At 36.6% G+C, this 12,500-nt stretch overlaps 1 protein-coding gene and 1 pseudogene across 3 annotated transcripts in view; one reads left to right on the top strand and one right to left on the bottom strand.

Annotated features, from left to right (window-relative positions):
* ADK (adenosine kinase) overlaps positions 1 to 12,500 on the top strand; it is a 696,790-nt gene that overhangs the window by 568,951 nt on the left and 115,339 nt on the right. For all 3 annotated transcript variants that reach the window (XM_006887511.1, XM_006887509.1, XM_006887510.1), the window contains one exon: positions 7,337 to 7,451. In XM_006887511.1, coding sequence (XP_006887573.1) covers positions 7,337 to 7,451 — 115 coding nt within the window. The remainder of the gene's footprint in view (positions 1 to 7,336; positions 7,452 to 12,500) is intronic.
* Positions 9,530 to 11,426, bottom strand: LOC102849472 (annotated as a pseudogene).

The following is a 12,500-nucleotide window of genomic DNA, read 5'->3' as shown; positions in this document are numbered from 1 at the left end:
CACAACTTGGTGAGCACATCCAGGGCAACATCTGTTATCTGAAATACTTCAATTGGTATACCATCTATTCCTGGGGCCTTATTTTTAATAAGTAGCAAGTAATTTAATAGACCATGACTTGGATCAGGTGTACCTTGGTTTTTAAACTTGATGTCATTGCTCTTCACATTGGATAAGTCTTTGACAACAGAGTTTCCCAGTGAAACATGTCTTTTGATTTCTCAACTCCTTGGACTAAGGATATTCATTGTGGGTCTAAGTAAGATTAAATCTTTCACAATTTCAGTCTCTTCTATATCATTATGTTCCCTATCAACCCAGTGGTTGGATTTTGGTTTTCTTGATGTTGAGATATAATACATATTGAAGACTGTAGTCTTTAATCTCCTCACTTATACAAGCAAAGTTGTGTCATCTGCATAGCACAGATTGTTAATGAGTCTTCCTGTGATCCTGATACCACATTCTTCTTCATGAAGTCCAGCTTTTCAAATTATTTGCACAGTGTACAGATTGAATAGCTATAGAAAAAGGATACAACCTTGATATACACTTTTCTTGATTTTTTTAAGCCATACAGTGTTCACTTGCTTTGTTCAGACAATACCCATTCAAGACTGAAAAAAAAAAACAACTGAAAAAAGATTCCATTTTACTGACACAGAGTCATTTCCGGAAGTAATATATGACCAAGAATCAATGCTATTAAAGAGAGCAGTTCAAGGTGCTCTGAAGGTATTGGGAAAAAATAAGGCCCTTGGAATCAATGGGATACCAATTGACATGTTCCAGTAGACAAATGTAGCCCTGGACGTGCTCACCAGGCTTTTCTGAGAAATCTGGAAGACCGCCTAGCTGGCCAATTGACTAGACAAGATCCGTATTTCTTCTCATTCCCAAAAGAGGTGATCCAACAGAATGTGGAAATTATCAAATAATATATCAGATACAAGCAAAATCTTGCTGAAGATTATTAAAAAAACAACCTGAACAGTATATCAACAAAGAACTGCCATAAATTCAGGCTGGATTTAGGAGAGCATGTGGCACCAGGGATATCATTGCTTATGGCAGATGGATCTTGGCTGAAAGCAGAGAATACCAGAAGGATGTCTGTCTGTGTTTTATTGACTATGTAAAGGCATTTGACTGTGTCGATCATAACAAGTTATGTTTGACTTTGAGAAGAATGAGAATCCCAGACACTTTTATTAGATTATCAGAATTCCCATTAAAATGAATATTAATAGCCTCCTGCAGAGTTAGTAAAAGGCAACTGTGGTATTTTCCTGTTAATTTAATCCTAATACCATTTTGAAGATTTAAAAAAATAAAAAGCATTCAGTAATTTTATAGATTCTACTCCCATATGATGAAGTGAGTTTGCTTTTAACTTTATTAAATATGAACTGTATTTAATCAGAAGAAAAGTAGCAGTAAGAAAAAGTAAGCAAAACAAATTTATGCTAAGGAATTTGAGTTTTTTTTCACATATTTTCAATTGAGAGAGTAAATAAATTGTTATTGTATGGCCTTTGGGGGAAGGATGTTTCAGCTGTTACCATTGCTTCTGGTAGACTCCACTAACTAAAGAGATTTCTTTTCTCATTTTATCAGAGTTCAATCTTATTTCTGTTCTAAAATAAGCAACCAAAAGTGAAACAGTCAGCATATCTGAAAGGTCATCAGCGTTGTCCTCCCACAAGTAGCTTGTCTTTTTAAAAACCACAATGTTTAGAAATCATAGGTATAGATACATTATAAACTAGCAGCATACATTATCTGAAATATCTTATTTAGTAGCAAACAACACAAAAAAGTAAAGACGGTCTTACCTTTAAAAATGTTATGGCTTCTTTGAAAGTACGCTGATACAGTCTTTAAAAATCTTTTCATAACCAAATTGTTTTCTACTTTAAATTTTATATTTACACCATGATATTCTTGTTAGGTGCCATTGAGTCGAGTACAACTCATAACGACCCTATAAACAAAAGATCTGTACCCTTTTCTATTCTGAGTCATCCTCACACTTCCTGACACACAAGAGCCCATTGCAGCAGTTACCATGTCAGTCCACCTGGTTGAGGGTCTTCCTCTCCTACACTAACCCTCCACCCTTCCCAGCATCATGTCCTTCTCCGAGGAATAGCCCCTTCTAGCAACATGCTTAAAGTATGTGAGGCAAGTCCACATCATTCCTGCCTCCAAAGAGCACTCTAGCTACACCCTCTCCAAGTTATGATAGGGAAAGATGAATAGTTAGAGGGTAGAGAAGAGTATTGAATTTGATCTACCAAGAAAACAGACAGATCTGTCCTGGAGAAAGTGAAAGCAGGTTGGTTGCTCATTGGAGGTGAGGATTTTTAAATTCTGCCTCAAATACTTGGGGTATGTTGCCAGGCAAGACAGTCCTTGGAGAAGAACATCATTCTTGGAAGGGTAGAGAGGGTTAGGGCAGAAGAGGAAATCCCTGGATGAGATGGATTCGCACAGTGACTCTGGCAATGGGGGAAGGTGTGTCAGAGACAGTGAGGTTGGCTCAGTATAGGGCAGAGTTCATAGCAATTATTCACAGCGTCACTATGTTGTTGTTGACTTGATAACAGACAACAATTCAATATATGAATGATTGTTTAAAATAATGTACATGAATGAAATAGTGTATATGAATTATTGCAAACCAATAAAAAATTTAAAAATGAATAGGTTAGCATTACTAGTAAATACTTAACCTTGAAAATTATGCTCTTTTAAGGATATATATAGGATCAATTTGACAGTAGCAAGTTAATAGAAATCCTAAGGGGCAGGGTAATATGTTTATGTTGATAGAAGGAGTAATATGCAGAAAAAAGAGTAAAGATGGTAGCATAACTCTACCGTGTGATTAATGTCACTGAATTGTATTTGAAAGAACTGTTGACTTTGTGTCTCAATTATTTTGTATATTCTCAACAACAAAATAAATGTTTTTTGCCAAAATATCATGGTTTCTGATGTTTATAACCATTGCAAACAATTATGACTATCTGTTCTGTTTACCTAAATATTTCTATCTTGTTTATCATAGCTAACTTCTTTTATATCACTCAAATATATTGCCTCTGTTGTTTTTTGGGTTTGTTTTGTATTCACTGTCTCTAGCTGTTTGAAGCTTTGCAAAGTGATAGTGTAAACCATGGGCACCTTTACAGCCCACAAAATTCATATATGGGTTTTAAAATTATCACAACATGATTCTAAAAATCCTATCTTAAGCACAAGAGTGAGAGCTCAAAGTCAGAACATTTATGATATAAACATCATAGACGATGGTATAAAAATACCATCTATTTTTAAGTATTAATTTATAATATTTATAATTAATTTTTTAAAAACAAAAATATTTTTAAAGAATGGATGCTTTATATTTGTTCTTTTATTGTGACTTAATGTTCACAGTGCAAATTAGTTTTCCGCTTAATTCACAGATCTCCTGGACCATGCAAACCTCGCTGGCCACTCTAAAAGGGATTATAGTAGAATTTGCTGAGTAGAGTTGAAAAAAATATGGAATAAAATTTTTAAAAACATTTTAAAAGTTTATGGTGGCTGGTTACAAGGAGACTAATTAAATCCTTGAGACTATGGCCCTTAGTCCCCTTTGAACCTAGAACAAATCTCACTCCTATTGCTCAGTTTATAGTCAAACAGACAAGCAGATGTGGTCCTTTGAGTAACCAACAATAAGTCAAAAAAGCACTGCTTGCCCAAGGATAAAGTAAAAAAGGGCTATAAGGATTAATGAAAACCAGAACTACAAGAAAGGAAGTAGGAAAAGTGCAATCACATTGTGAGTATTGTCATTAATGTTATAAAACAAAATGTCTATGAGTGATTTAATGAAAAACCTATCTCCTTTGTAAACTTTCACACAAGTCAGTTTGGTTTGTTCGGTTTGTTTTTTAAACTAAAAAGTAAATTTATTGCACCCTTGATAGCTGCTCTCAAGCTTAATAACCAAGATACTAGTCACCGAATTAGAATTTTGCCTTTGTGAACTGTATTAGCCTTTATGTCTCTCAAGACTATGAGGTTTCCAAGGCCCTAGAACCAAAAAGTTATTTTATCAGGGTGTTTGTTTATGATTAAGAAGCTTATATAATTTCGTTCCCGTTGGCTTTGCTATGTACATGCATATATTTGGAGGATATGGTAATATCAGTGTAGGGTGTGGTCCTTTCCACTTGTCAATAAATGTTTGTCTACCCGGTTAGATTATATATCTGCTTGTCCATTAACATTTATTAATGTTCAGGCTGTTGGGTTATGTATGTAGTAGTGTTGTTGTTTTTTTGTTTTTGTTAACTAGATCACTATTTTCCCTACCAATATAGATGTTTCTATTTTAACTGAAATGTACCTGAATAAAGACTTTTAAATCATATTTTCTATACAATCATTCATAAACATTTTTATAACATTAATTGCCACTGATTAATGCAACTAATTTATTACAATGTTTAGTTAACCACTTTCTACCCAGCTTCTCTTTCTCGTGTACCTCTGCCTGTTGTCCCTTAAGTTAGCAGTATTGTGCTGCTCGTCCTCTTATTGTATATTGCCTTTTCCTAACAAGTAAAGGATGTTTTAAAAACAGATACAATGCTACATGTGCTTACTTACATATGCCAAAAAATTTGGAAGATCTGCCAACTGACAGGAAGAACTCCATTTTTGTGTCTATTAAAAAATAATAGTGATCCAGTAGAAAATGGAAATTATGGAACAGGATTGTTACTAACACACAGGTAAAACTTAGCTGGTAATTCAAAAACATTTGAAGCAGTACATCAATGGAAAACTGAGAGAAATTCACATAGGATTCAGAGGAGAATGTGGAGCATTACTCATGTCAGATGGATCATGACCCAAAGCAGAGACTACCAAAACAACACTATCTGTGTTTTATTGATTCCGTATGCAAGATAATTTGACTGTGTAAATTATCACAAATTATGGGTAACATTGCAAAGAATGGAATTCCAGAATACTTCATTATGCTTGTGTGGAACCTATACCTAGACCAGATGGCAGTTCAAACACTAAGAGAAAACTACAGGGATTAAAATTAGGAATAGTGATTATTAGGGTTATATCCTTTCCACTATACTTTTTCTGTCTGTATTCTGAGCAAATAATTAGAGAAACTGAACTATATAAAGAAGAATATGGCATCAGGATTGAATTAACAACCTGTGATATACAAGTGTCACATTCCTGTATGTTAAAAGAACATGTGAAGCATTCATTTCTTGATGAAGGTCAAACACTTTAGTCTCCAGTATGAATTACAGCTTAATATTGAGAACATGAAACCGTCAAGCAATGTCATGATAAATGGTAAAAATACTGACATTAACAATGATTAATTGTTACCTGAAGCCACAATCACCACCCACTGGAGCAATACTCAGGACATGAAAGAACATATTGCATTGGGTAACTCTGCTGCAAAAGACCTCTTAAAGTGTTAAAGAAGGAAAAATATCACTTAAAAGACTAAGGTGCACCTGAACCAAATCATGGTATTTGAATCACCTCATATCCATACATTATCTGGGCAATAAATAAAATAAACTGGAGGAGAATTGGTGCCTTTGAATTATGATGTTGGGAAAGAATTATGAATGTACTAAGAACTGCCAAAAGAACAAATAAATATGTTTTAGAAGAAATATAGCCAGAATGCTCCTTAGACATAAGGATTCACAGACCTGAAATGAGTTATCAAGTCTCTCGAGAAGGTCATCATGCTTGGTAGAGTTTCAGTCAAAAAGAGGAAGATTCACACAGAAATGTATTGTCCCAGTGGATTCAGACATAGTAATGATTTTGAGGCTGACACAGAACCAGAAAGTGTTTCGTATAGTGGTTTATGCAGGATTGTGATACATCTGAACTATCTAAATGGCCCCATATCAACAACAGGAAAGGGTTAACTTTTCCCCCCCAATCCTTTAAATAATTTGGCATTATCACAGCTATATCATTCCAGACTTTAACAGAATTATGGTCTGTAAACTTCTAAACTATTTTTTTTAATAAATTCAATTAGAAATTTTAAAACTAATTTTTTCTGATATTAAGAAATGATTGTTTTCAAAATAGTCTTGATAGTGGTTGAGTTTATTTAAATTATCACCTTTCAAAGATACATACTTAAACAGTTTTACATGGTATGCTATAATGTATCTAAGATACACCACTGTATCTGGGATTTGCTTCAGGATAGTATGGAATTAAGTCTTCTCTTTGAAAAGTAAAAGAAAAATTCTTTCATTGTTATACAATCCCTTCTCCCAAGTCTACTCCACTATACAGCCTTCGTTCTGGACTCCTGTCATGAAAATAATACCTAATCATATATCCCTTTTAATCGTTCTCTCCCTCATCTGTTTCAATGCAATATACATTATTTATCCCATCTTTCTCAGTCTCCCCCCAACCCCGGTGTCAGTCCAGTTTTACAACAGTGGCACTGTGCGGTATTTGTCCTTTTGTGACTGATATATTTTACTTAGCATAATGTCCTCCAGGGTCACCCATTGTGTATAATATGTCATGATTTCCTTGTTTTTCAATACCGTGTATTATCTATTGTGGGAATATATCACAGCTTCTATTTGCCGATTTGTGACTAAGTTCTTTCACTTGATAAAATGTTCTCTGGACTCTTGTTTTGTTGTATCTTATTTATACTTCATCATTCTTTAGTGCTGCATAGTATTCCATTGTGTGATTATATCACAGTTTCCCCTATCCATTTATTTGTCAGAAAGGGGAGAAGAGAGGCAGAAAAAGGGGGAGTGGGAAAAATCATTAGGATTTCAGAGGTTAGTTGTTGGAATGAATGTTGGATTAAAGGAATGAGAGAGATGCAATGGACACTTGAAGAGACAGGGTAATAAAAGGCATGGCAATTAATAATGTAAAATATAATGTAGATCAATGATTGGGTAAAAAACAATGCACGTAGATGAAACACAATTTGTATGAATGATCGTGTGCAATTCAAAAGGAACAAGAAAAAAACAAATACTATGGCAGTCAGGATTACTATGCTATAGAGATGTATGATTGGTTATAAATTTCTATTTGTTTCACTTTACTTATGGTTTCCAGGATGCCATTATGTTATTCTCTTTACTTTTGTATATGATTTTTTTTAAAACCTCTTACTAGATGCTAATTAAGGTCTCCCATTTTGATCATAGATGCTAACTTCTCAACCTGAAAAGTTTTCTGTTACTATTCTAGTTGTGAGACTGTTTTCCTCCTTTTTTGTTAATAGACTGAAAACATTAAAGAGATCGCCAGAAAGACACAAGCTCTACCAAAGGTGAACTCAAAGAGGCCGAGAATTGTGATCTTCACCCAAGGGAGAGAGGAGACTGTAATGGCTACAGGTACCATGTGGGATTTGTGGGAGAGACCCAGGGTTGCAGAGAGATCATTTATCAGTAATCCTGTATTTTTCTATTACACTAAAAACAGTTGTCCTTCTTTTCTCCACTGAGCATACCAACTTTGCTAAATTCTGTGAGTCCTTTTAGTGTTATCAGCAAAATGAAATGAAAGGATCTTGAGAGCACCTGAACTTAGAATTTATGTCAGAAATGAGATTGGTCCTGGGGACTTCCAAACTTTAAACTAGATATTACTGCTTTTAACCTTTTATACTTTATTTCTAAAGTCCTTTGGTGGCTTAAGAAATTGTAACTTGACCCATAGAGTCAGAAGTGACTTATAGCTGACCCTCCAGCAAGTTGTCAGAGGCAGTAAATCACATGGGAGAAGAGTGACCATATTTGTCCCACAGATCAGCTAGTAGTGGTAGTGCCACTAGAACTTCTCAACACTAGGCCAGTAGAGCTACTAACCTAAAATTTGGTTATTTTGTGGGCTTTTTAAATTAAAATTTGAGCAAAAGTTTTCAAATTATATTAGTTTTTCATTCAATTTCTCATACACATTTTATAATATTAATTGATAGGATTTCATTGTCTAATTCAATTTCAATGTAATCAACCAGCGATATATTTTCTATAAGTTTATTTTCATAAGTAAAATCATTTATATAATGGAGAAGGACATCATGCTTGGAAGGATGGAGGGACAGCACAGGAGAGGAAGACCTAGGATGAGATGAATTGGTAACAGTGACTAGGGAAATGGAGTTTTGTGTGTCAAAATTAGTGAGACTGGCTCAGGACATGGAAAGCTTCAGAGCTACTGTACATAGGGTCCCTGTGGATCGCAGGCAACTCACCAGCACATAACAATAACAACAATAAACACTTCATTTCTATTTCTGTAAGAAAGATTTTATTGTCAGGGAGCTCTGTTGGCTTAGTGGCAAGAAGCTGCACTGCAATCCCAGAGGTACTTGAGGGGCAATCTCCTCCTGTACCTGTCAGATCCAATTTGACGATGTATACACAAAAAAAAATTAATAAAATTTTTAAAAAATTTTAAAAAATAATATTTTATTGTCAAGAAGGTAGGTTATTAAAATTCTGCTGAGTAGAGCTACTTTGATTTTGTTTAATTTGATATTTTGGATTTCAGCTTTCTATCTGAAAGTTTCTTTTTTGGAAAAAATACACTTGTTAATGTGACTTTATTAGAATAAAGTAAATTTACCTACTTGTTAACAAAATAAATAGAGAAAAAAATTTCTTCCTCAGTTTTTCTTAAGTAAACTTCTGCTAAACTTTGAAATATCAATATAAAACCCACTGCTAGCTAGTCAGTTTGGACTGATAGTAACCATATAGGACAGAGTAGTAGAATTGCCCTATAGTGTTTCCAAAGGTTTAGATATTTATGAAGCAGTCTGATTATCTTTCTCCAAGAGTGGCTGGTGGATAAAGTTAGCAATGATGCTCTTTAACTCTTGCATGGCCCAGGTTCCTATGAAATAGAAATATTTAACTGGAAAATATTAATACATTTAAAAATGTGAATATAATATGAAGTATACTATAAAAATAATTCTTAATTCCTTTTTTTTCACAGTTTAAGGAATTTTTATTAAAGCAAGAATTTTATAATCCAAATTACGTTTCCTTGCTCAGTTATCAATTCTGTTACCTAAAACAGAACTAATATTCTGAGCTATTCCACAGTAAAGAATTACAAAATTAAAGAAAGGAATGCTCTAAATTTTTGTACTTTGCTGAAAATTCTTTTCCCCAGGGTCTATAAAACATTAATTTGTTTTTATATTTTACTATTTTTTTCCTCTTTTTTTTTGTTTTTAAATGAGTAAGTAATCTAGGGCTAACACGTGCTAGCCCCGGCATTTGCTCAGTACGTAAGGTTCAAAGCTTCCTTTCCTTTTTTTTTTTTTTAAAAAAAAAATTTTATTTATTTATTTATTTTATATTTTGCAATGGTTTTTTTCCACAATATTTAAGTTTTTCGATGTTTAGTTCTTTTTCTTCGGTGAAGCACGAGTTTTCTTTTATGGTCCCTGATCATTTTAAACAGTTGGAACACCAGTGGCACTGTTAACTGCTTTCTGGGCAGCCTCTTTAGCTTGGTGGGCTTGTAAGTACAGCTACAGCTTCATCAACCTTAGAACAAAGAGGCTCTGGAGACTCAAGCATATGAAGAAGTTCTGAATTATCAATCTCCAGTAACATGCCAGTGATTTTTCCAGCCAATGTAGGGTGCATGGCTTGAATAAGAGGAAACAGCCTTTTACCCAACATCTGCTTTTGCTCTTGAGGAGGGGCAGATGCCAACATGGAAGTAGTCAAAGGCTCTTGACCTTGTACATGAACAGAAGGCTGCGGGCATGGTGACTTGTGGTTGTGCATTTAGGTGTTGCTGAGGATTGCGAACTCCCGCAAAGTATTTATACTGCGGCACAGTGCGGACAGCAGGAGTAGCTGCTGCAGATACTGCAAATAGCACTGGGCATATTCTTGAATGGATGAGGTCTGGCACCCTGAGCAGTCCAGCCAGGACTTGGTCTTAATTGAGCAGTTTGGCTAGGAGGGTAGTACACAGCACGGTTCTGAGTCTGTGGAATAAGTGCCATGAAGTAACCTGAAAGAGGTGCTGGCTGGTAGGGGTTAATCACCGGGTTGGGCACAGCTCGGACACTCGCCATTCTCTGCGAGTACTGGTTAGTGAGGTGAGCCTGGCACTCTTCTTTGCGCTGAGCTAAAGCTACATATAATTCTTTCGTGGCCACAATTCTACCATTCATTTCTGCAACTGCTTTAGTGGCTTCTTCAGGGGAGGAGAAACATACAAAACCAAATCCTTTGCTGCGACCACCCTCCATCATAACCTTTGCGCTAGTGATTGTACCAAATGGAGAAAACTCTTTGTGGAGACGTTCATCGTCATCAATGCCATCATCAAGATTTTTCACATATAAGTTAACATCCTGGTATCTGGTGATCCTATCTTGCTTCATCTGCTCAAATTTGCGCTTAAGTTCCGTCTGTCGTTCCACTTTTTTATGAGCTCAACCAACATAAATTTGTTTTCCATTGAGTTCCTTTCCATTCATCTCATCAACAGCTTTCTGTGCATCTTCATGCCTCTCAAAGCTCACAAATCCAAAACCTTTGGACTTCCCACTTTCTTTGGTCATTACTTTTACACTTAAGGCAGATCCAAACTTGCCAAAGAGATCCTTAAGGCGCTCAACATCCATGTTTTCTCCAAAATTCTTTTTTTTTATTATTATTATTTTGTGTGCATGTACCGTCAAATCAGATCTGACTGGTACAGGAGGATATTGCGCCTCCTTCTCCGGCAGAGCGTCTGGTGGATTCGAACCGTGTTTCTCTGGGATTGCAGCGCAGTTTCTTGCCACTAGGCCACCAGAGCTCCCCTTCTCCAAAATTCGTGAGGTAAACATTGGTAAACTCTTTAGCCCTAGCTCTGAGTTCTGCTTCTCGTTCTTTGCGAGACTTAAAACGTCCAACAAATACTTTGCATCATTTAGAAGCATCCCGTTCACTTTTCAATAGCTCTTTCAGCTGCTTCCTGTGACTCAAAATGCACAAATCCATAGCCCTTGGAACCATTTTCATCACAAACCACCTTACATGAGAGGATATTACCAAATGCTGAAAATGTGTCATGCAGTGCTTTATTATCAATGGATTTGTCCAAATTTTTAATGAACATGTTGCCCACTCCACTTTTACGAAGTGATGGATCACGCTGAGACCACATTATGCGTACTGAGCTTGCCCTTTGTAACATCAAAATTTATAGTGTCCAATGCACGCTCCTCGTCCGCCGGCTGCTGGAAGTTCACATACCGCGTAGCCCAAGGAGCAGCGGGTGATCATGTGCCTGCAGACCTGGATGGAGAGGATGGGCCCAGCCGGGCTGAACTTCTCGTAGAGCATCGCCTCTGTCACGTCGGGGTGTAGGTCGCCCACGTAGAGCGAGGCAATGGGATAGCTGGGGGCGCTGGGGTTCATCTCGGCACGGCTGCCGGCAGGGCCACAGGCCACGACCGGGTCGATCCGCTGTCGCTGGGTGCTGAATGCCGGCTGGTGAGCGAGGCTGGCGGTGTCGGGTCCTGGCAGCGGGAAAGGCCTCGTGAGTCTCGTCGTTCTTCCTTGGAGCTGCTGCGGGGCCGCGGGCGGGCGAGTTGGTCTCGGCTGCTTCACCGGGTTATTTATAAAAGACAAAAGAAACAAAAGTCTCCGGCGGGGGAGACGCGGACTTTTTGTAAATTTTTTTGGAGTTTTTAAAAGGCTTTTTAAATTTTTTTTTTTATTTTTTAAATAATAAATGTGTGTTCCGCGTCCGGAGCACACACTCCACACTCTCTGCACTAACCGCCGGGGATAAGGGGCAATTCTTAATTTCTAATGCAGACTATCCAGGGTATATTGACTGACACTAGGGGATCAATAAAGTTTCAAGATTCTTATGTACTGTCTAGTCAGAATTAACTCATTGCTGATCCTCCAGTGGGTTTTCTGAAAAGGTAATCTACACAGAGGGGAGAATGCCCATCTTTCTCCTACAGAGCAGCTGGTAGAGTAGAACCAAGTGACTTTGACTTGACAATGCAGCAGCCTACCTCTAGGCCACCAGAGATGCCCTGAAGAAAGATAAAGTTAATGTGAATTTTTCCATGAATTAAACATATAAGCATAACAAGCATAAAAAGTAATTTCTTGTCAAATTTTAGATAGAAGGGACTTTAGAAATAATTGATTCCAGCTTGATTTTAGACTTTCTAAAAACAAGATTCAGAAATTTTCTTCAAGAAATGTTTTCTTCATTTATAAAATACTCGAGCACCACAACAAGATAAAGGAGAATAATCCAATTGAAAAATGGGCACAGAATATGAACAGACACTTCACCAAGGAAGGCATTCAGATGGCCAACAAGCACATGAAGAAATGTTCAAAATCCCTAGCCCTGAGAGAGATGCAAATCAAGACAACCATGAGATATCATCT

Source organism: Elephantulus edwardii, unplaced genomic scaffold (genome assembly GCF_000299155.1).
Source record: "Elephantulus edwardii isolate Elephantulus edwardi_28Jun2011 unplaced genomic scaffold, EleEdw1.0 scaffold00058, whole genome shotgun sequence".
In the NCBI taxonomy this organism is placed as follows: Eukaryota; Metazoa; Chordata; class Mammalia; order Macroscelidea; family Macroscelididae; genus Elephantulus; species Elephantulus edwardii.
The sequence above is the reverse complement of the archived record's forward strand: the minus strand, read 5'-3'. Positions and strand labels throughout refer to the sequence as shown.